Source organism: Cajanus cajan, chromosome 9 (genome assembly GCF_000230855.2).
Source record: "Cajanus cajan strain Asha chromosome 9, NIPB_CcT2T_4, whole genome shotgun sequence".
Classification (NCBI taxonomy): domain Eukaryota; kingdom Viridiplantae; phylum Streptophyta; class Magnoliopsida; order Fabales; family Fabaceae; genus Cajanus; species Cajanus cajan.
In genome coordinates this window covers 5,915,051-5,939,686 of record NC_138525.1, presented here as the reverse complement: position 1 = coordinate 5,939,686, position 24,636 = coordinate 5,915,051, and the positions used below count along the sequence as shown (strand labels likewise).

Below are 24,636 nucleotides of genomic sequence, written 5' to 3'. Positions count from 1 at the left end.
AAGGAAAGTAAGGAGAAATTGTTATTATTTTTTTGGAAATTTAAATGGATGGAAAAGTGGAAGGAAAAAGAATTTCAAACTTTTGTTATTAAAATATCAAATTTCTTTTTTTAATTTTTCTTCGATAAAATAAAATATATTAATATTCATTTTTTTAATATATATTTTTCACTCTCATTTCTTCCAAACATATTTAAGAGTTCAATATATTTATTTTGTTTTTGTGTATAACCTTTTACATAAGAGTTTAACTTTATATATGCGCAGCTAAAGTAAAAAAAATTTACATAGTTAATTAATAAAAAAATCATTGTTAATATAATTCTTAAGATAAATATTATAAAAGTTACTATTTATTACTCTTATAATATTTATGTTGACTCTTAATTAGCAATGTGTATTTTTCTTTTATAGCTTTTCAATGTTTTGATTACTAGGGTGTCATCATTATGAGTGAATATACGGGCAGCAAGTCCGTTTAAGTCTCAATTCAATTTCTCTTCTAATTATGTAAATTTTTTTAAAAAATATGTTCATTAATTGTGTGATCTATTGACTTATCAAATTAGTTTACGTAGGCTTAAGTTCATAAATACTCATCCTTATTCTAGTCATCACATGACAAAATATTATCGGGTTGAGACTTCATGATTTTGTTCTTAAAAGATATTTTTATGGACTAAAAAAAAAAAATATTTATAAATTATTATTAGTCTCAATTTATAAGTGATATAAAGTTGTATCCGTATATTAAAGTATTGGTATTAGAAGGGGTTGGATCACACACATACGAAAGATTAAACCCTTTAATTTCGATCAAGAATTATAATTTTGTTACACTAATAAAGCCTTACATTATTTAAGGACTAGGACTTAAAAGATAATTTATAAATGCTACCTTTTTTTTTAATCTCATTGATGCGTCTTTTTAACACAATATCATGAGATCTAGACGTACTAAAGTGGATACAATATCAAATGTGGTGTTACCCTTAGGAAGATTCTTTTAGATTGTCAATAAAATCAGTATTTGATTTTTGATACAAGGATTATTATGTTAAAAAATCTCCACGAATGATTTTAATACAGGGTATAATGCAACTTGTGAGGTTTTTTTTTTCTTTTCATATTATACGTACGTAAAATGTTGATATATAGCGGTGTGAGGTGTTTTTTCATGAAAAGTAATTGCATAAACTGGTTCTTTTGATCTGATGTCGTCATCCATATTAATTATCATCTCAATAATCAATCTTTCTCCCTCGGTAGGGTCATCCCTCCACTGTATGGCCATTATTAACATGCATTAAGGGAAAATGTTAGCCGGGTAAGCAACTTGAGTGTATGAACTACTTGTGACAAACATTCCATTGCACACGAATCTGAGTTTCAACTAAAACATTTCTCCTAAAAGACTATCTATATATATGCGTTAAATAAGCACTATTTAGTGTGTGTTTGATAAACCATGTAAATCAAGTAATGAGGCAAACGGCCAATGAACGAGAAAACTATAATTTTTTTCCTTCTGTGTTTATTGTTTTGGAACGTGTGAATGCCAATTTTACAACATGATTCCCAAACACAGCTCTATTAACTAGGATTTTTATGCGTGTGGGTAAAGAATCGAATACCCTTTTAATTAACAAACAAAAGATGCCGTTGGCCGTGAAGTGCCACACGTCAATTTAAATCTATGACTGATATTCCTTATTTTATTGTGTTTTTATGTCTTAATCTGCTGAAAGAGAAATTCCAACGATTATTAAGAACGAATATTTCCATGTAGAGACATAACTTTGTGTTATTTGCCAATTGGATTCAAAGGAAGTTTAATTTGGACCATTTCATGTCACATAAGTACCACAAAAATGCTACTCTAATATGGACAACCAAAGACTTCTCAGTATAAGGGGATTTGGCATCTTCAAATTCATCCATGTCTTTAGAGAATGTACAAAATGCTATTGCAAAATTGGATGCCTCTCATCTTCATCCTGCCTGTACTCTATCCATATCCTTCCTGATCGATGAAATTAAACATATTTATTATTCGTCACTTAATACGATATCTAATATGATTTAAAAGAGTAGTTATATTACTTGCGGACTCCTTGAAAATGGTAGCTAAATTGATATTGAAATATATGTAACAGCCGTCATGTTTTGTAAAATTACTGCTTAATATTAATTAGTTTGTAAAACATTAATGTTTTCATTGTCTTGTCAATTGTCATGTACACTCCATTGACGATAATTAAAGTCAATAAATGACAATTTACGTACAATTATCCAAATACCGCTTATAAAACAAGTTGGGACATATTTAACACGTCAATAATGCATATAGATACTTTTCTGAGTATGTTCCATAGAAGACGATTATTTGTGTAAGTAAAATTATTATTCACAATAAAATTACTCATCTAAATATTAAATATTCAAGATAATCACGTAATTAAAAGTCGATTTCAAAATTATTTATTTAAAACAACTTCATATCATATGATCGATCACTCTTCGGTATAATTTAGATAATATAACCAAAACTTAATTTTAGAATTTGTGAAGTCTAATTTTAAAATTTAAATTTGTAAAATTAGCTGTAGATGTGAGACTAGTAGCTGAGTGAAACGAAACATGCCTATCTAAATATGTAAACAGAAATTATTTCCACTTTTATTATTATTGTATTTTATATATAGTTATATTTATTTTGGGTGAATATTTGATAATGTGATGCATTTTAGACAGCCAGCACATGTGATGGGAATGAACGATAGAACATACCAAAATTAGTTTATCTTCTACGTACAAATAATCCATCTTTCCTTTTTCTAGGTGCTAATCGTCGTCGTACTAATCACATGCACTACTTTTGACTTTTTTGGCCTAACCAGAATCATTGCTACTTTGCTTTTGCGTCCATTAAATGGAGAACACGCCAAATGCATGAGCCCCCACACGACAACACTAGAGAGTCATAGCTAGGTTATTGCTGCATATGCATGCCATGGCTTATTACAGATTTCTTGATGTCTTTTCATGGATTCAAAACCTTCCACCAATCTCAGAATGGAAAACAAGTTCCACATCGCTGAGCTTATGTTCCACAAACTCATCTCAACCATCACTTAATCTCACCATATCGAAAAACCTTCACCAACCCTCGAAACTCTCTTTTGCCATCGTCGCAGACTTCAATATCCAAATCTCTCTGTGGACCTCTAAGCCTTTCAAACCTAGCTTTAAAACCATGAAGTTAACAGACCAAGAAACCATTTCAAATCTCCTTGTTAATTTCATAGAAGATATCCTTCGTTACGGCTCCAACAAGAACAGTCCCTATCTCAAGTTCCTCAGACTTGATTCTATTTCAAACTTTTCAGACATTTTCAACCTTGCTTTCCTCACTCTCTTGTTCCTAGTTTGCATATATGAAGCCCCTTCTGATCTTCGTTCTGGTTGTCTTAGCACTTTGAAAGAACAGTTGGCGGGGTGTAGATCAAGGCAAGCATCGAAGTTGCTGATGAAACTTTTGGGTTCTAACTTGGAAGAGCAGTGGATGCGTTCTGTGAACCTTGCAATCACGAACTGGATTGTGGAGCTCCAAGAGGCGCATCACAACACGTTCAGAACACCGTCTCCTCTATTTTCCTATGCATTATCGAATTTTGGGTTGTGGAAGGTTCAGTTGTACTGTCCTGTCATAAACATGGATGTTGTAAATGCAAACAACAATCCTGCTGATGAGAGACTTCAATTCTCTCTCAAATATCAGCAACTTGAAGGTGTTCTTCAATTCAATTACAAAGTCATAATCAAAGAGAAGTGGGTCGAAATCGTGGTGAGCATTGACAACATAAGGTAACCAATAATATATCTATCCAATTCAAAGTGGATAGTTTCTCATATATATATTTTTGTTCGTTATCAGAATTTAATAAATTAACATGAGACTTTTTCTAATTGAATTATTTTAACATGGATGAAACCTAAGTCACTGGTTGTCTTTATATATGTGTCACTTTTTTTTTTCAAACTTTCCATGCAATAACAGAAAAATGACACTCCCACACAATAAAATTAACAGATTCGAGCAAAAAGTTGTGGACTATATGCTAACTGAGCATCTCTTTCACTTAGTTTTAATAAATTCTTTGGATTTTCCCAAAAAAGATAAAGGCAATTTCCAGAGGCAAGTGTCATTTTTCTATTGGAAAAATAAAGAGACACAATAAGAAATTAGAAGTGATCATTTCTATCACAAATTAGAGAGAAAATATTATTTTTCAACGGCTTATCATCTTATTTGAGAGGCAAAAAATTGAGATAAGAATATAAGGAATGAGTAATCTTATCCTTTGCATATATGTGAAATATTTTCACCAACTAAGAAAGTATATTTTCTAGCTGCTATTAAATCATTATCCATGCAATTAATGTTTCCTTCTTTAATTAATATTTAGATTTGTATGGGCAGATGCGATGTTCTGAAACTGGTAGATGAGAGTCTTATGAGAGAACGAGGAGCAGGTGCAGCTGAAAAACATTTTCCATCAAGAATATCATTACAAGTCACCCCCACAGTTCAACACCAAGTGTTGAGCGTGTCCGTTGGGAAATCCTCGGAGAACCCGCGAATAGAGTACGGTGTGGAGAAAGGAATAGAAGCCTCATTTGAGCCACCAAATCCTTACCTGGGACTGAGCGTATCAGCGGGAGAGTCCACAACCGTGAGCCTAAAGCCGTGGAAATTCGAGGAATCAGTTTACGGCTACAGCGCAAACCTGAACTGGCTTCTCCACGACACCACGGACGGGAAGGAAGTGTTTTCATCCAAGCCTTCCAAGGTTGCGTTGTTCAAGCCCAAGTCCTGGTTCAGAGACAGGTATTCCAGTGCTTATCGTCCTTTCACCAGGCAAGGAGGGGTTATTTTTGCACGTGATGAGTATGGAGAAAGTGTGTGTTGGAAGGTGGACAAAGGTGCTGTGGGGAAGACCATGGAGTGGGAGATAAGGGGTTGGATATGGCTCACGTATTGGCCCAACAAGCACAACACTTTCTACCATGAAACTAGGAGGTTGGAGTTCAGGGAAACGGTGTACCTCAAAATTGCATAGCTTAAGAGTTACGTCAAAGAATATCGATTCTGAAATCCATCTATACATATGTCTTGGTCTGTTTTATTTTTTAACATGCACACACAATATAATAGCAGTTAATTTTAGTGCACTATGATTGTCCAAAGTTTGTATTATTATATTATATTATTGTGTAAGAGGACAATTCAACTCAGAATCTTTGCTTCTTACATGAATGTCATATTTTAAGTTTTTAATATTCATGTCTGTGTATTGGTTATTTTATCATTTAATTTTTCATCACAAAAATTGTCATATATGTATATCTTAAAGTTCCAAGATTAAAAGATTGAAACTAAGTTGGATCAATGGAGTAAATTAAACTTGTATCTTGAAAAAATTTTATTCAAAAAAAAATAGTCACATAATTGAGTGTGTCAATTTCATTAAAATTTGTGAGACAAAAATACGGGTGAAGTTAAGTATAAGATTTTTTTTTATCTATATTATAGGTATTTTTTTTTATTCCGTGCGAGTTCATCTGCGCATTTGGTGATGAAACCAAGTGGAAGATGGTGCAATTTAAACTTCTATTGTAATAAAATTTGAAGGAAAAAAAAATTGTCTAGATTTCAACATGAAAATTTTGTTTGATGGAAAATTATATAAGAAATTTAATAACATGCACACTTATCTAAAAGTTTAACGAAAATTGTTGTACTTATTTTTTTTCACAGCTGTTGTACATTTTTTTTAAGTTTGAGAATTAAAATACACTCGACATCGAAGAGGAGGTAAATTATAATTTTCTCATAGTTAATTTTTTTCCCTACATGCACTTGGTTCTTATACGTTCTTTAAGCAAAAAAATAAAATAAAATGAATGTATCTGAGTCCGATTGTCCGATTTAATCAACTTTTTATGTACCTAGCACTCAAAGTGTGTTTAAGAGAGAATATAATTTCTCATTTTAGCCACTTATTAAAAAGAAAAATAATCTTTTTACAGAAAATATTATGTATTAAAAAAATTAGCTTCTATATATTTAAATGTGAATGTTATACAAAAATATTTTTAGAAACTATTTTTAACAGGCTTTTTTTTAGAGATTTTATTATGTCTTATCTAATTCAATTTTTTGTTTATCATATTTATTTATAAATTAAATTGCAATATTTTAAAATAAATTATTAATAATTAAAAATAGTTTTATGTGACAATATAAATTATTTATGTTAAATCTAAAATATAATTTATATATTTAAATAAATTATTTATACAAATTTTAAATATAATTTATATATTTAAATATAATACTTATTTGTGTATGTAATTTATTATAAATTTTAATTATATATAATAAATATTTAGCATACAAAATATACATGTTAAAATACTTATAATTTAAGTTTATAAATATTTAATTCTTTTTTTTAAAAAGAAGCTATTTTATGAACTTGAAAGTTTTAAATTTATTATTATTTTTTCAATAAATTATTTTTTTTATATTTAAATAATTAAATATTTTAAAATTATTTTTCAATAAACTTGTTAAAATAAAATTTTATTTTGATTATAGTAATAATTAATTATTTATATAATTGATTGATGAAATAATATAATTTTTATATCTTTTCCAAATACATTCTTAATGTATAGATTATGATTTTTCTAAAATTTTCAAAACACGTAAGAAACTTTTGAGATAAAAAATTATTTGAAAAATCAAACATTTAACACATCATTTAAGTAAAGTGTAAATATAAAAATAGTAATAGCTAGTTGTATAAAACAATTTTAGAAACAGGGACCTTACATTCGATACAAGTAGCGAATTTAATTTTAATATATTATCGGTAACATATTAGTTTACACTATAAAATTAATATTTTTTTAGTCACATAAAATTATATGATTGAATTACGATATAAAAATTATTCTATTATCATATTTCAATTAAATTCTTAAGGTATTATGAAAAAAAAAAAAAAAAAGATGAGTTGTATATGTGTTGAGATTCCACGCGGCGGTGTGTCTATTAAGTAGAAGCCTACTGCGTTGCATAGGAAATAAGAAGCGATGAGAAATGAGAAAACCATTTATTTACAACTCGGTGGAGCGAAGGCGAAGATTTCGAAGCTTACGTTAAAATTAAATCGTTAACAAGTCCGCATTTCCTCTCTATAAGTTAAGCATTGTATTCTTCCTTTCTCTGCATTCCATGGGTTCCTCCGCTGCCATTCCATCTTTCCACTGTATTTCTCTCTCTCCCTCTCTCTCTATGTATTTGCACCTTTTCTGCTTCCCTTCTCTTTGTTGCCTTTACTTGTGTGGATTTTTTACAACCACATTGCATCTTCATTTTTATGCGCTCTTTCGCGTTATACATTTGTGCGAACCCTCGCGATTTATGACCTTATAATATAAGAATAAACCTTATATAACAAGTCATTTGAATAAACAAATTATATAAGAAATCCTTAAAGAATATTTCCGAGAGGATGGTGCTTTAAGGATCAAATTGATGATGATTTATTCTATAATGTAAATCGATTTTGGATTTAATGTGGACCTTATGAACTGCTGGTTTGATTTTCAAATTTATATGGCCTCTTTGTTTTACTTGGAAAATTACGTTTCATGTCATGGAATGTGGTTTTCACAGCAACATGTTTGTTTTGTTAAAGTTTTGGGGATCAAAATCTGCTAGTACTTATTAGAATTGATTTCAAGAGGGAGAGTTTAATCTAGGTGTGAAACTAGTACTATTTTAATTTTTTTTTTTTAAATATGCATATTTTTATATTTTAAAAGTGATTTATACTTTATTATAACTCGTTTTAAAACATCATCTCCAAATATAAATTATTTCTTTTCAAACACCAATTCTTTCAAAATCAATTCTACCAAAATTTAAACCAAACAAACCCATATCTTGCTTGAGTGGTTCATTATTGTTGTAATATACATGTGCTGGTGCATGTATTGTATCACATCCTCAGCTGTTGATTTTTCATCCGCCATTCTAACTTCGCATTTTTGGTTATGTAGTATACTCCTCACTTTAGAGAAGCCAAATCCTACTTTTTGACTGAATTTCCCTCCCGGATCTACATAGGGTCAATTTTCATAGCCCCTTTCAACGTTATTCCAAAACATGTTTTCTGCATCATTTGCATTATAAAAGTAACACAGCCAGCTGCTGATTTTTCCTCTTTCAAATTTGACATTACCTTTCAATGTTATTCCAATCAGACATTTTTTGCTTTGTCTTCACGATGGTGTCTAGTTTACTTAGTTTAATAACCCCCCCCCTCCCCACCTTAAATATCATTTTTAGGTTTCTGTTTCTCTGTTATAACAGACGTTAGACACAGACATGCACAAGTATTTAAGCATTAATTGTTGTTATCACCGTATTCTTAATGATCATATTGAAAACCATTGCAAACCAGATGCTTAATAGTACTTTTTGACTTCAGGTCTCACAGACACCATGTCTCATATGCAACCCTTGCTTCAAAAGCCAGGTATAATTCCCATCCATAGTGTTGGATGGAACTCTCAAAGCAGGCTTTTCACCCAGAGCTTGGCAGTTAATTCTCACAACAAATGGAAACGAACACTAGTGTTTTGTGCAAAAACAACTGAAGCTATTGATGCCACCAAGTCTGAGGGTGGGTTGTTTTGGTTTTGAAATGACTTGTGTACTTATGATGTTATCGCCACCACCAAGTCTTATTCTTTATTCTTATTATGGTTGTTATTTGATTTATGATTTTTATAACAGACGTGTTATTTAAAATTTTGAAATACATTAATGTATAGAAGAAAGTATTTTTCCTTACTATTCTTATCCAATTTGAAAATTTAAACTTCTATGAATGCTAGTAATTAATATGATCATGTTAGAATGCGAATAAGTTGACTTATAAAGGCCACATGTCATTTCTTGTTGTTTCTTTGCCTTTTTCTCACAAAAAAAATGATATAATTATTCGGATGCTTAAAATTAGGCAACAATTTTATTTCTGTTGTTGATGAAAATTATTATGCTAATTGAGAAATGTTGTTTACTTGTTTAGAGATCGCATGCTAAAACTCTGTTTTACTCCAAATTCTGAAGAAGTTGGCAGCTAGTGTAGATTTTTCATCTAGCGTTCTTATTCCTAAAGACCTGACAATAATGTTATGATGTTGCAGCTTCTTTAGATCGCTTTCCTGAAAAATCTCTGGAGGGAAAACCTTGGCAAATGTTCCCCAGTGGATTTGAGGTCCACAGCTATCAATCCTTTTAATAACTCCAACTTCATTGTGTTTCTTTTTATTGATAAATGATACAGTTTGGTGGTAATTAGAAATAGTAAGCCAAAAATCAAAATACTAGAGTATTTTTTAAGTGACACAAATCAAGATACTTAATGTAAGCTTTTAGAAGGAATTAAAGCAAGATATTTTCTACTTATAATTTCTGTCTTATGTTTAAGACTACCTATTGCATTTATTAACAGCCATTTTTTAACTTGAATCTGAATATCTGATAATCCCCGTTAGTTTTTAGTACTATAAATATGCTTAAGCCAAAATTGATTCTTTTCGCACCATTCTATAGGAAAAAGCTATATTGCATGGAATAATTTTCTTACATCTTAAGGATTTTAATGCTAACAGAACTCACCATCTTTCATTATCTTTGTAATTCCTTTTTTGTTGACTTGGACAATGTCTGGTTTGCTTATGATCAGACTCTGATATTAGAGGTATGCGATGAGACTCAAATTGCTGAACTGAGATTAAAGGTGACCTTCTAGTCTCTAGTTTTCTACTTTTGTAAAATTTTGAATACACTTTAATTCAAAGGATGAAAAGAACCTTTAGCGTATGTTTTAAGCTATATGGTTTCCCATTTCCTTGTTATTTGTAAATTACTATATTTGGTTAGTTCAATTGAACATGTAATCTAATGATTAAAAAAAATATATCGTTAGCCAGATGTCAGTAGTGACTGCAGTAAATATGATTTTCTCAACATGTGTCATAGCAAATATTCATTAATGACTTAATGTTAATGGTGCTTTTGTCTGTTTTAGCACATTGTAATTCAAGCTTGAGAAAGTGGTTCTTTTCGGCTTCATACCATATCTGAATATCATATTTTCCTTTTCTTTTTTCATGAAGATTGAATTTTGTTAAATGTAATATTTTATTCAACATTGTGTGTAACTTAGATCCAACTACACCTTTTATTTATACTTGGTTCACCAAAAGAACATGATTTTAGCTTTTTTTATATGCAGATCTCTGAATGATGTTATTTTGCTTTTGTTAAGTTAGGTTGGAGAGACTGAGATGCATCTGAAACGAACCGTTGGAGTAACTAAAGCGCCTATGGCTAACAGTTCACCAACTACAACACCACCCGTTCCAACTAAACCGGTGGTAGAATCAGTGCCTTCTATCCCACCACCATCACCAGCAAAGTCATCTCCATTTGTAAATGATTCCTTAGCAAAGTCATCAAAATTGGCAGCATTAGATGCTTCTGGTAGCAATAACTATGTTGTAGTATCATCTCCTACGGTATGCCTTGTATAAATATATACTTTGCCCTTTGCTTTCACTGATTTACTATCTTTGAGATGAGGTATGTGGAGTTTACAATCAATTTCTGTATTCTATCTCTTTCCAGGTTGGTGCATTTCGAAGATATAGAATAGTGAAAGGGAAAAGGCAACCTCCTGTCTGTAAAGAGGTACATGGTCTTTCTAAGTCATCAGCTTATCATGACCTAGAATAGTCCCTTTACATTGTGTCTTTTACTGTAAACTCAGCATTGGGAGCATATGCACATGTACTTTGCATCCTAAGGTTCTGCCAGATCACAAACAAACATTTGTGGTTTGTATATTGTTCATGTTTACCTGTAGCATGTGAAGGGTTATCATGCCTTGCTTCAGTGTTATTATGTATCCTGCCTATGTGTCAGCCTAGGTCTACTAGTGGGCCTTTCTACCATGCATGCGTTGACTTTTTAAATCAATTTAATTTACAAAAACAGATTGTGGTGAAAAAAAGTAATTAATAATAATTAATCGAGTGTTGCTGTTAATAAAGTTGCTTTTATTGGGTACATAATATTTTTTTAAAAATTGCATTACCTTAATATAAGCATTAGTTATATTTGTTCACATCAATATTAATTAATAAATATTCTAAATGAATATATATATATATATTATATATATATATAATAAAAGTAATAATTTTCTATTATTATACTCTATTATTTTACATCTATTCTTTAAATTAGAATATGAATTGATTATTTGATTACTTTTGAAATGAACAAACATAAGAGTGACTTCATTACGAAAATTCAAAAACTTTTTGGCTTTTGGGTTTAATACATCATTTGTTTCTTGAATTTTTTTGCGAATTTTTAATTAGATCCCCAAACTAAAAAAAAAAACTAAAATTGAGTCTTTCATCTTTTTATATTTTTGTAATTTAGTCCATAGAATTAGACACCCATTTACAATCTGTGAAATTTAACATAATATTTTTTATATCCTCATATTTGAACAGTATTAGATTATTATTTCATGTTATCATCCATACGTATCATGTTATAATTCCTATATGTTAAAATTCTCCTAATCTCCCGAATCACTAGTCTCCCACACTCTTAAATCCATAATCACTAAAATTTGCCTAATCTCCTTATCCATGAACATAATCTGATGTGGCTGTCGATATAAAGAATATTCTGTCAAATTTCATAGATTATAAACAAATGTCTAACCTTAAGGAACTAAATTACAAAAATATAAAAACTAAAAAGATTATGGACCTAATTACTATTTTTTTTTAGTATAGGGTCCTGATTAAAAGTTCTCAAAAACTTCAGGAATCAAATGATATATTAAGCATACTTTTTAAAATCATTTTTAATGTATTTTTTAAATAATTGTACTTTCATTCATTAAGAGAGTCACTAGAAGATGGATTTAAAAAAAAAAGAAGAATCACTAGAAGATAAGCATTGTGAAATGTTTACAGTTTGATGCTTTGGTGAATTTGCATCCGCATTGGCATCTACTTTGACTCCATCATCCACACTATATGATTGAGGATATGACCATGCGAAGAAGTGTCAATTTTCTTTTCAGTCAATCATATTTATTCCTTAACCTATATATTGCCATTTCAATTTTGTCAGTATTTAAGTGCTAAGTAGTAAACTATAGCAATTGTTGTCTTGGGTTCTCTATGGCCAAAAAATTAGGACAAAATCCCAATATATTCTAACAAATAGGAATTTATGGCAATCTTATCCATGGAAACGTGCAAATTAAACATTTTTTTTTATAGATATTCTTATGTAGGTTGATATAGGTTGACCTTTATTTTTTTACCGAGGAATATTTATGTCACATCTTTCAGAAGCTTTGTCAAGTTGTTTGTGGATCTCACTTTCATTGAACTAACTACAAATCATTTTCTTCTTTATTTTCTATTTCATTTGTAGCATTTTTGCATATAATCAATTGTCCGTTTTCATTTTTAAAATCCACAGGGTGATCTAATCAAAGAAGGGCAAGTTATAGGGTATTTGGAACAGTTTGGTACTTCACTTCCTGTTAAGGTGATCTTTCCCTGTTCTCTTAATTGTGGATCCTTCTTAAATATCTACTTTTCCTTACGGTTTTTGTTTTGAAATCTTGCAGACAGATGTAGGTGGAGAAGTGTTGAAGCTTCTCTTTCAAGATGGAGGTATAATGACTATGACCTTTCATTAATTTAAAGAATTTTAGTTGTCCTAATCCCATGAGATTAACTCACTTGGTAGGCTTGCAAGTTCCTGACCATGCCCCTTCTGATGAAACATCCCCTTCCTTTTTCTCTTCTCCCTCGCTCCTAATGTAGATCCCCCATGCCGTAGTAGGTCCCCAACTACCCATAGAAATGCCCAACCTAACCAGGGATCCTGAATTCCCCAGCATCAAAGATATTAAAAATTTGTGTGTGCTACTGTATGAATGCAGGAGCACCAAATGGTTAAACTCATCCGAGGTTTGTGTTTGTTAAACAATGAAAAGTCGCAGGTTCATGAAGTTTTTTAATTACCTCATAAAAGATGCTAACGTATTATACATTGTAGTGTGTGAGAATTTGGGTTTACCAAATGCCTAAACCCTACCCACTGGATGTCTACTTCTTGCACTTGTTAAATGATGATAAGTAACAGGATTTTGAAGATTAATGCGGTTCATTATAATTTACAAGTATATGGCTATTAGGTGATACAAGTTTCATGAATTTTCTAATTATTGATTAACTGGAATTTGGAAGCTTATATTCTAGCTCTCTAATTTCTGCTATTCTGTGTGAACATGGTTCTTCATGATTTTTTGTTTTCTATCCAATTGCCATAGTTACTGCTCACTCCCTAGACTCAACAATATTATGAATATTAACTTACTACTGCACTTTTGATGATTGGCTGTCCACATTTATTGTTCCACTACTCTAATGTGTGTGATTAATTCCTTACTGTTTTTGCTATTATCATTTGCAGAAGCTGTTGGTTACAGAGATCCTCTCATTGCTATCTTACCGTCATTCCAGAATAGCAAGTGAGCTAGCCCATTCTATTGTTGAGGATTAGTCTGCGGCATTAATTTGTTGGGGAGCGGAGATGCAAATTTAATTTGAAGTCCAGTTATTCTTTTTGTTCTGGCAGCAAATAGCTTATATTTATATTAGCAGAAGTTTAGTGATAGATTAAAAAATAATGGTTTGTGCTTATATATTGGGCAAAGGTGTCCTTTGTTGATGACCAAATTTAGTATACTTTTGTATAAATTGTACTAGATTAACTTCTTATGATTCCTTTATTATTTATTGGAGAAGTGAGGCACGCCAGGGCAATTTCAAACGTACCATTTGATTTTGTATTGGTAAAATAATGGCAGCACTTGTTGCCAGTGTTTTCCTGCGTGGCTCCCTTCCTTTTATGAACCAAAATAAATGTGTTCAACTTGGTTGGAGATACTTGAACCAAAATTAAAATGATATGCTCGCATTGCATTTTGCTAGCATAAACGAAAAATGAAATTATGTTGCTTTGGCAAAAATTCTAGTAATCATTAGAAAACCGGTTAGATTGGATTGGTAAACTTAACGGATAATCCAATCCAAAAATATCCTTAACCAATTTGGGTGATCACCTGGGAATGTGTGCTCACTTTTTAGTTACCATTGTTTAGAAGACCACAATGTTCATGTCAAGATCCTTGAGGATTAAAGGTTAGCGGTATGATTTATTTTAAGGTTAAATTGATTTTTTTTTTGTCTTTTATGATATTAAATTTGCACTTTTGATCTTTATATTTTTAATTTAACAATTTTAGTGTCTTAATTTTATAAAATTTGTAATTTTGTCGCCCCATCTATCAATCATTAAAATTGTAATACTTGTGACATAATAGTAGGAGATGATGCAATAATTAATATTTAACAATCCTTAGGTTCAATTATACTTTTAGTCAAGATTTTCATTCTTTTTTTAAAGGAGTTATAATTTTTTATCTTATTTTATCATTTTTTAGGTAATAATAATAATTAAAAATAAAATATAGTTTAAATATTTTTAATATTAATTATTATGTCATTCACTTAATGTTAAATGTTAAATTATGACTAATATTTTAATTTTTACTATGTATATTTATTAAGTGGCTAAAATTGTAGATTTTATTCAATTAGAGGATTAAAATTATAAAAATAAAATAATTAAAGTTACATATTTGATATTATAGGAAACCAAAAATATAATTTATCTTTTATTTTTTTTATTATTGCAAAGAGATGGCAAGTGATTCGGCTTGAAATAGTGAATTGAATCAAACAAAAACAACGGAGATTAACATGTTTTAGACAAATCTCGGCGACCCAAATGTCAGTTTTCTGATGCTTTCTAAATTTACCAGTATATGCTGGAAGCAATAACGTTGGTACTTTTTTACTACAAATGATTAAGCATTAATCTACTTGCTGAAACTCCGGCCTCTGAATAAAAAAAATAACTCCAGCCTTGGTCTTCTTGAGATATAAAATGTCTAAATATTTCATGAATGAATCTTTGTTAACGGTACCATGCACCAACCACTCTCTCCTATAAGCATAATTCAAGAATAAACCATTGTCAACAAGAGGATTGTGCTGTGCATCAACATTAAGTATTTTCTGTACCCAGCTCCTCATTCATCCTTTGAGCAAGCATCTCTTTGACTCTCTGCAAGGCACGTTCGAGATTCTCTAGCTGCATATTTGGCATAATTCAATGAGTCTATCTTCATTTACTTGTTTTAGTGTTTCAATCTTTTCTATAGAGTGAATGGCTAATTTTTTCCTACTATAAGTAGACATTTTGAGTACTATGTTTTGGGAAATAGCCATCTGGGAAGTAGTTCCATACCTCTTGTACAGCGAACCTGTTATGTATGAATAGTCCACTATACAAGTCAAAACTATCTCTCGTGGTGGTTTCCTTCTGCAATAAGTATTAACATGTCAATGAACTGCACTTTGATGATTATACCATGCCTAGTTGCAAACCAAAAAATGAAAGGAAAGCTTTTGAAGGAGGGACGGGGAAATTTTGAAAACAAGATGATTGACGATATACCAATTGAACAAGTGTCTGAAAGCCCTTTGTATCGATAGGTGTGGACTTGATATCCAGTTCAGCCAATGTCCTGATAAAAAAGAAGGCCAAAGTTGTACCTACTGAGCATGTATATTACTATCTATACGTGTTTGTGCATGGTTGATTAGATGTGTAGAAGGCAACATATATACCTCCCTATAGTGTGTGTGATAAATTGGCTCTTGGCAGCTAGTTTATCATGTTCCTCACAAGACATTTGTAACATCCTGCAACCCTTTTCAAAAGAAAGCAGGGTGAAATGGATAATAAATCACCTTCGATAAAATGTGAGGCACTCACAATAAATTCTTCATGATTACTTATTCTAAGTTGTGACAAATCTTTTTGACTTTTTTTTTTCTGCATTCAACGATTTTAGCATATAACTGTTGTTAAGGTGTTATTATCAAAGCCTAATTCAAAACTCTAACTTTATACTTCATTATTTCATTCTTCATTGGCTGCACCATTAGTTGGAAAGTTTTTGTCATTGATGGCAATTGACCAAGGCAATTAACCTACCTCACTTGCAAAAATTTGGAGAAAGTTAGAGCAGATAGCTTCATCTCGGATTCGCACTTTATCATACACGAAAGTTAGATCTTTCCACCCATCCTTCCCACTATCTGGTCCAAACATTGGGTGCGTGCACAGTATGTCTGACTCCTCTGGCAATACCTGTTATGAAAGATGGAAACAGTGTCCTTGAAACATGATATCTGAGAAATTCTATGAGAGGCCTTACTCTAATGTGAAACTGGTTTGACAATTTTGTTAGATTTTAATAATAACTAAGCTACCCATGATTATAAAACACCAAATTTGTCCATTCATGACTATATTGATTTTGGTCTTCTTGAAGGATTAACCTGTGTTTCCCGAACTTGTAATGCAGCTTGTAATGGGTAAAGCTAACACAATTAGAAGGGAGGAGAAACATAGCACATTTATACCCAATTCATCCCAAGCAAATCCTTCCATCTAAGGTTATTAAGAAATGGAACGTCCCTATTAATCGCCTAATAGATAAATAAGTCTCAAAGTGTAATAAATGCTCTTAGTTAGTTTTATCTTTGATCGACGTAGGATTAAGATTTTTTAATATATTTCCTTATTTATATTATTATTAGACTTAATACATATATAATAATAAGTGATTCTTTTAAAGTGGATTTAGAATAGTTTTTTACCATATTAAAATATGAATTTGAGTTTGATGCAATTTATAAGATCGATAATAATTTTTTTTCATTTATATATTCTTCGATAACCTTATCCTTTGTGAATACAAAAGTCGAGTTTTTCACATGTATTAATATCCTTACACATTTCTTGTATCATAAATTCATAATGGTTCACACCAAGGAAAGCACACATTGTTAAATGTAAAAGAAACAAAAGAAGAGGAATGATCGAAATGAAGCAAGTAAAAGATGAAAGTACCCGAAGTAGAAGATCTCTTGGGTGCTCTTTAACTGAAAGCACATCAACAAAGAGTGTTGGTGTTTTGAGAGGAGTGAGTGGCATAGAGGTGAGAACCTTGGAGAGAGACAGGATGGATGTGCATATGAGTATGACATGGTTGTCGGCCTCGAGGAATTCAGCAACATCCCTGCAGAGAGACATGAGAAGGTGAAGGTTGTCATTGTATAGATAACATAATTGAAGCATTTGTTTTACCTGAAGAATTGGATGCCCATTTGGTGGCATAATTGGGAGTAGTCAGTACGAGAAGTTGCCCTTAGAGTGTGGCCTTGTTTGATCATAGTCTTCGCCAGAAACTGCCCAAAGGAACCAAACCCAACTATGCCAATTTTCAGAGACATGATTGCCTTCTATTCTGTGTTTCACTATACGTGCTAACCAGATCAGATTGGGGTCGGCCTTTAACTCTTATACTTAGCTCCACCTAATATTTGTTAGGTACTGGTCGATTTGGTGTTCATATGATTCATGTTATGAAAAAATAATTCTTGATTGTTAGTTTTGACACATCGTGAAACTTGTGTTCATAAAATATTTTCTTTCTTAGTTACTGCTTTTTGTTTTAGAATTTTTTTTATTCCACCCGGAAGTTATTGAACATGCCTTTGCTTAGTCTTGTGCTTTGCGAGTTGTTTCTTATCAAGTTTTTATTTATTTATTTATACTCTCTGTTCTCTTTTTTATTTTATTATAATTGTTTTTTTTATAGAAAATTTCTGTAGATATATAATTTATCTTTTTTCCAGGTCTGATTATTTGATTTTAAAATAAATAATAACAATTATAATTATAAGTTGCATTTAATCTGTTTTGAAAGATTGTCTTTTTTTTTTCTTTTTTTTTAATCGTGGCTTTTTCATCAGAGAAGGATACTTTTTAAAAACAAAATCTCAAAATAGATATTTAAAAAAGATTAAAAAAAATAGATGAGTTATGTTTCTAAACTCAACTTCAAGAGAGTCGTGTTTCAAAATGCGAATTTTATGTTTTCTATTAATAAAATTTGTTTTTTAAAACATGATTTATTTTTTAACTTTACATAACAAAATTTACTTTGAAGAAGGTTGTACTTTCAACACGACTTAGTTTTTATAAAAATAAAATAAAATAAATTGTGATTTGAAGCATTACTCCTATTAAAAAAAATAGAAGTTGTGTTTTGAAAAATAATTTTTATTTTTAGAGGACTTCCACTTTTTACAAATACGATTTATTTGGTTTCAAATTTTTTTAATATTCATCTTTAATATTTGTAAAGAAAAATTTTTCATTTTGCAAAAAAAAAAAAAAAAAAATTTAATCATCACTCGATGTCATACTTAAGTTTGATCAATGCAAGACCCGCAAGCTCTTCTTCCTCCTTCCCCTCAACACTCTCATTTCCTCCTCACATCCTTTTCCTTGTTCCAAGTTTCTAAGCTTCCTTGTGGTGTTGTTGTTGCTGAAGGTAAGGAGTAGAGGTGTGGATTACTAGTCAGAAGCACAGACCTTCTCCTTCTTCTTCTTCCTTTCTCTTCTGCGGAGCTCGGATTCTTCTTCTCTAAGGTGAGAGAAGCTAGATTATAGATTAAATTGTTGTATCTGAGTGTAAAAACTCAGCTTGATGTATAAATGTTGAAAATCATTGATTGATTTGAAGAATATCTCTCATTTTCGGGGTTTCGGAAAAATTTGGGAAAATGGTGATTTTGATGCGTTTGATGGCTGCATGTTGAAATAAAGTTTGTTTTTGAGTCGTATGAAGTAAATGTATTTCATTTATGGATTGCATGTGTTTGAGTTGGCTAATTTTCAAGTGTTTGGTTAGAATTTTTGAAGTTGTGAGGGTTGCTGTTTGAGTTCATGCCGAGCGTAGTTCTTGGCACCGGGCATGCGTTCATCAGGGAACTCCATTGTACAATCACGTTGGGTGCGAGGTTGGTTGCGCCGGGCGAGATTAGGAATGGAAGTCTCTGGATGAATCACATCAGGCGTGAGGAGAACCATGCCGGGCGTAATATCAGATAGTGACTCAAAATTTTGAGTTACTGATATGGCGCAGGGTGCGATTTGAGCGCATCGGGCGTAAAGACTCCTTGGGAGTCGACCCTAGTGAGGTCTCTGCCTGATTTGCGCCGAGCGTGAGTTTGGCACGTCGAGCTTGGGAGACTCTTGGAAGTCTCTGCCTACCAACACGCCGAGCGTGATGATGATACGCCGGGCGTGGAAGAGCTTTGGAGCTCTCGGGTTGAGTTCAAGTCGGGCGCGAGTTTACTTGTGCCGGACGTGAGTGTGTTTGATTCTATGATTAAGAAAATGTTGAATATTATGATATGATAAGAAGATGTAGTTGTGTGTTGAATCATAGTTATGTATTTGTGAAGAAATACTATATGTATGATTTGGGTAAGTTACTTTATTAATGACCAATTTTTCGACTTGAGAATTATATTTTTTTTAATAACATAAATTATTTACTTGTCTCGTTAATGACCAATTTTTGACAAAGAATCTAATTATCTTTTAGTAAAGTGCTCCCTCAATCACATGTCAACTTTCGATCATAATACTCAAAGTCCAAAATCCTATTTACAAAAGTTGAGTTCAGTTTGATTTATATTCAAAACTTTTTGATTATAGGAGTTTGATTTAAATTAAATAAATTCAATTAAAACGAACATACATTTAAATTAAATAAAGTCATTGTTCTAAATGTTATTTGTAAATAAAATTAAAATATAATTTTTTTATTTTAAAAAATGATTATTTTTTTTTTAAAAATACGATCATATGTTTAAAAAAAAACATATACATATATATATATATATATATATATATATATATCATATAAACGTTCAGTTTCATTTTAATGAAATAACAGTAAAGTTTAAAGAAAGAGTTAATCACCTATACATTGCCCGTGTAAAGTTTTTTTATACTGTCAATCAATCATATATTTTAATAGTGTCATGTCAGTTGCTTATTTAATGAAATAAAAATAAAATAAAATAATTTAAAAAAATATGATTGGTTACTAATGTAAAAAACTTTACATTGACAGTGCATGAATGATTAACTTTTAAAGAAATGAGTAAGCTTACATAATTGAGGATTTGAGCATTCAAATGGAGAATTTTTTTCTCAAATAATATTTTTTTTAAAAAAATTACAAAAAAAACATCTATTACACATTATTTATCCAAATAGACCTCTTTACTGTTCATACTCATAATTCGGTTCCCAAGGAACCGAATTCTGAGTAGTGTTTCAATTTTTTTTTTAATTTTTTTTGTTTTGGGCTTAAGAAAGTGTCAATTTTGTAACTGGAACGAGTCGTTCTCGTTCTCTCTGGAGAACGACCCGTTCTGCTTAGAATGATTCGTTCTGATCCATTCGTCATGTGTATATTTTTTATCTGGAATGGTGGGCTGTTCTGATTTCAGAACGGTCCGTTCTGAATCCAGTTTTCTTCTTCCACCGAAACTAAAACGCAAAAAAAAATAAAATAAAAATAACACTGCTTAGAATTCGGTTCTCCGCCGGGAACCGAATTCTGAGTGTGAACAGTAAAGAGGTCTATTTGTGTAAATAATGTGTAATAGATATTTTTTTTAATTTTTTTTAAAAAAATATTATTTAAGAAAAAAATTGTTCAAATGGATTGATTTATAAAAAATGAATTTTGTATAAATAATCCTTTGATACTGTAATTATTATGAATGGATTCTCTAGTAACGTTCAAATGAATTAAATAATGTATTTTGTGTGATATTTTATTATTAATTTCTTTAAAAGCAGTTAATGTGAATGAGGTAGTAGATAAAAGACAAGTGTAAAAAAAAAGTGAAGTAAATGAGATGGGTAGATCAGATGGTACAATGCACCGACCAAGCAGAAGAGGAGACAAAAATGACGTGGAACCTAATAACCTTGTCTGCAATGCATCATGTCATGCATACCCATGACTCGTTGAATGTCAAAAACAGTGTCCTCTATCCACACGCATCTCACGTGTGCAATAACACCAAACTGTGTCGTTTTAGTTGTCACAAATCACACTGTGTTTGCGTTTATATTATAAATAGGAAGGCAGCCCTAAGGCTAAGTGGATAAGCAGGACGACAACAGTGACTGATCCTTATCGTCTCCAATGGAACTCATTTCCTCTTCATCCGCCTTGAATCCGAACGCTCCAATGTTCGTGCCGCTGGCATATCGTAGGGTGGAGGATTTTTCCCAACAATGGTGGGATCTCGTTCACTCCTCTCCCTGGTTCCGCGACTACTGGCTCCGCGACTGCTTCCAAGATCCCCAATTCCTAAACGACGCCTTCGATTTTGCCTTCCCTCAACATCTCCGTAATTTACTTCTCCTATACATTCTTTTTATTTATCTTTCTTTTTATTTTATTTTATTAATTAATTTGTTTTTGGATGGATGCACAAGATGAAGATGAAGATGAAGATGAAAAGGAGGGGAAGGAGGAGAAGAAGTTGGTGTCTTTGGAAGTGCTCAAATGGCGAACCTGTGGCTGTGGCAGTGGGTCGGCCCAAGCGCCCAGGTATGCGGAAAAGGCCCCTAAGTTTGTCAAGCCCAAGGTCAGCCCACGGGCTATTCACCAACCCCGTTAGACGCAGCCAGGCCCATCTCCCACCGCTTATGTACATAAAAGCGTCACAGCTTTAGTTTATTTGTTTACATTTCTCATTTTAATTTTCGTCTTGTTGCTTCTTGCTCTGCTTAGTGCTTACATAACATAAACTGGGTTTCTTTCACAATCATAACTGCTCGCCTATTGTATTGTTCTAGATCTTTTTTTTGAAGTGAAGTTAGCAATTACTACCGAGTTTAACCAAGAGATTAACAAAATAGTATGGCTTATGGGTGTGTGCCTAATTAATTCAACTATCTACAAGGCTTCAATTTAATCTTTTTAATAGGGTTGCGTTTATTTTTGACACGATTCATGCACTTTCGTTGCTAAAACGAAAGGATCTTCTAATCCGGTGGGCTAAAACAGACAAAAGGGTCATTTGTGGACTTGGGGTGGGCCGGTTACAAATCTTTTGTCATTTTTCATTAGACATTTTCATTAAAAATAGAAAGATAAAATAAATTAAATCTTTTATTCTTTGGGCTAGAAAGCCTAAGCCTAGAAGACTAAAGTACAAGTCCAAAATTAAAGAAGAGTGGAAGGTGTAGCAAACAAAACATCTTATGCCAATATCAAATACTTCTGTCATTTTTTTTTTCTTTTCTTTTCAACAAAAAGAAATATGACAATTTGTTTCATTCCTCTTCAATACAAGCTCTGTTTTTCAACTGCCATGCCACCAAATGGACGCAGACTAGGAGTTATAATTTCTTACTTCTCAACTAACCAAACATTGAAATGTATGATTCTCCGATGGAACTTGTACACAAATATGCACGGCTAACACTTTGCCTAGAGCTTATTTTCTTACAATCAAAATGCGAAACTAATTTTCAATTAACCCTCCCAATTAATGAAAAAAAGAGTGGTGTAATTTCATCATCAATGTTTTGCTTACACAAATAAATTTCATTTATAATAAAACTTATGTGGCTAATAGTAGTGTTGGTGAAATCAGATATAGATCAGAGTTTATTTGAAAGAATTTATTTAAACTTATCCCCATTTCTTTGTTTTACCTCATCTAATCTAATACTTGAACTTCATAAGTATATGACATACAGATATGAGATATATCAGTGTAGATAAATACTTCTGAGAAAAGGAAAGAGTCACTTCGTGTACTATATTTGAGAAACTTCCGAGAGGAAGTACTTGTAAACAAAAGCAATAATTAAAAAATTATTTTTGCATATAGTATTTATATCATAATAGAAATGGTATAATAACAGGTTGAAATAAAACATTAAATATAAATTTAAATTAATAATAAATAGAAAGATTATGTTTCAAATATAGATTCGGCCCTTTTGATTATAAATTAATGAAAAGATGGTTCTTTTTTTATTGTAGATCGTGAGTAATTTTCAAAGTTATAAAGTGTGTAGTATGAATTTAGCCATTTAGGAATAGAAGTGTTAAATAATAATAATAAAAAAAGTAGCAGTTACTAAAATATATCGTATTATAATTTTGAATGTAATTAGTGGAGAAAAATGCGAAAATAGGCTTCCATTTAGCGTGTTTAGGATAAGTACTACGAAAATCACAACTACAGTATCAATTTAGGTTGCTCCATTTGTCAAGGTAAAGGAAATGTTAAACAAAGAGACTTTGCAAATAAATCGAATCATTATTCTCATCAATCTCTTATTTCATTTTATGTCACTCCATCAGATGCTTTCATTCGAAGATTTAAGGTCAAAAATTACAAATTAAAATAGTTAGATATATAATTATACCTCGACAAACTCTACATATACGATATAATTTCACTCCTTATTAATCGTGTGTTTCTTTTCTTGAGGTAAAGAAAACTTTAAGGCTATGTTTGGTAACTGGAATTGTGAATTCAGCAATTGGGTTGGAGTTGAGGACATTCCCATGGGGTTGCATTCTTGCCAATCTTCTGAAGAACTCTAATCACTTCTTCTGTTGTGACATTGCCTGTAACGATGACCTTATTCAACGGTTTGTCCACGTTATACGTCTCAATATCTGCAATCCCACGGCTCAAAAATTATTCAAGGAAGAAAAGTGATAAACAAAATATAGTATATGATTCTTTGTCATTGGGACCTTATATGGAAATTAATTAGTTACCTTCAATCTTCTTGATGGCCTTGAAAATTTTCTTGATACACTCGTCACAGTGTAAACCAACCTTCACTTCCACTACCTGATGACACACAACATAAAACTTTGATCAGTTTTTCTGTCCCATATATATAGCTGAAAACAAAAGGATGAAAATTAATAACAAAGTTGCTCACATTGGCCATTCTAATTATCTCTATGTGGAGAATTGATACAAAATTAATGTGTAGGATGTTAGAAGCCTGGAGCAAGTAGAAGAAAGAAAAGGGTGACTTAGGCACAGTGTGACATACAGCCACATTTATATGAAATAACAATGAGTGGAGAGGGAATGAGATTCTGTGCATGAAAAATGGAATCCTTCACTTTCTGTGATTCCAACAACTGGTGACTTGGGAGCAATTGGCCTCCACTCATTTGGTAAGGTTGGCAACCACAATGTCTCTGTTGGGTTTGGCCAAAAACAAGTGAACAAAGATGAAGAACAAACTAATTCTTGCAACTTTCATTAGATTTGCGACATTTGTCTACTGGGATAACAAAATGCTAAATATAGATTCTCCACGATGGACAATACAAATAGAATTACAACGTAACTTTCTGTTATTATTGTTGAGGTTTAGGA

General features: G+C 31.5%; 5 protein-coding genes across 7 annotated transcripts; 3 read left to right on the top strand and 2 right to left on the bottom strand.

The window, feature by feature from the left end:
* Positions 1–2,863: 2,863 nt before the first annotated feature.
* Positions 2,864–5,347, top strand: LOC109795569 (uncharacterized). The gene is made up of 2 exons (XM_020355112.3): positions 2,864–3,867; positions 4,484–5,347. The coding sequence occupies exons 1-2, from the start codon at positions 3,005–3,007 to the stop codon at positions 5,121–5,123; spliced, it is 1,503 nt and encodes a 500-aa protein (XP_020210701.1). The 5' UTR covers positions 2,864–3,004; the 3' UTR covers positions 5,124–5,347.
* Positions 5,348–7,143: 1,796 nt separating this feature from the next.
* On the top strand, positions 7,144–14,030 carry LOC109795300 (uncharacterized). 2 transcript variants are annotated; one of them, XM_020354755.3, is made up of 9 exons: positions 7,144–7,340; positions 8,568–8,762; positions 9,289–9,359; positions 9,831–9,884; positions 10,420–10,665; positions 10,775–10,837; positions 12,662–12,730; positions 12,813–12,858; positions 13,664–14,030. In XM_020354755.3, exons 1-9 carry the CDS (start codon positions 7,307–7,309, stop codon positions 13,723–13,725), a joined length of 840 nt encoding a protein of 279 aa, XP_020210344.1. In that variant the 5' UTR covers positions 7,144–7,306; the 3' UTR covers positions 13,726–14,030. The 2 variants fall into 2 exon arrangements, with proteins under 2 accessions (XP_020210344.1, XP_020210345.1); XM_020354756.3 differs by having other exon boundaries at positions 7,148–7,272.
* Positions 14,031–15,031: 1,001 nt separating this feature from the next.
* On the bottom strand, positions 15,032–17,755 carry LOC109814142 (arogenate dehydrogenase 1, chloroplastic). The gene is made up of 7 exons (XM_020378502.3): positions 17,477–17,755; positions 17,240–17,408; positions 16,319–16,474; positions 15,949–16,031; positions 15,776–15,845; positions 15,566–15,640; positions 15,032–15,409 (listed from the first exon to the last, which is right to left on the bottom strand). The coding sequence occupies exons 1-7, from the start codon at positions 17,620–17,622 to the stop codon at positions 15,323–15,325; spliced, it is 786 nt and encodes a 261-aa protein (XP_020234091.1). The 5' UTR covers positions 17,623–17,755; the 3' UTR covers positions 15,032–15,322.
* A 3,596-nt stretch (positions 17,756–21,351) lies between these two features.
* Positions 21,352–22,068, top strand: LOC109814149 (protein EARLY RESPONSIVE TO DEHYDRATION 15). Of its 2 annotated transcripts, none has more exons than XM_020378521.3 (2): positions 21,352–21,618; positions 21,713–22,068. In XM_020378521.3, the coding sequence occupies exons 1-2, from the start codon at positions 21,411–21,413 to the stop codon at positions 21,889–21,891; spliced, it is 387 nt and encodes a 128-aa protein (XP_020234110.1). In that variant the 5' UTR covers positions 21,352–21,410; the 3' UTR covers positions 21,892–22,068. The 2 variants fall into 2 exon arrangements, with proteins under 2 accessions (XP_020234110.1, XP_020234103.1); XM_020378514.3 differs by having other exon boundaries at positions 21,354–21,618; positions 21,707–22,068.
* Positions 22,069–23,527: 1,459 nt separating this feature from the next.
* Positions 23,528–24,376, bottom strand: LOC109814164 (copper transport protein ATX1). The gene is made up of 3 exons (XM_020378532.3): positions 24,188–24,376; positions 24,018–24,093; positions 23,528–23,912 (listed from the first exon to the last, which is right to left on the bottom strand). The coding sequence occupies exons 1-3, from the start codon at positions 24,356–24,358 to the stop codon at positions 23,767–23,769; spliced, it is 393 nt and encodes a 130-aa protein (XP_020234121.2). The 5' UTR covers positions 24,359–24,376; the 3' UTR covers positions 23,528–23,766.
* Positions 24,377–24,636: the final 260 nt, after the last annotated feature.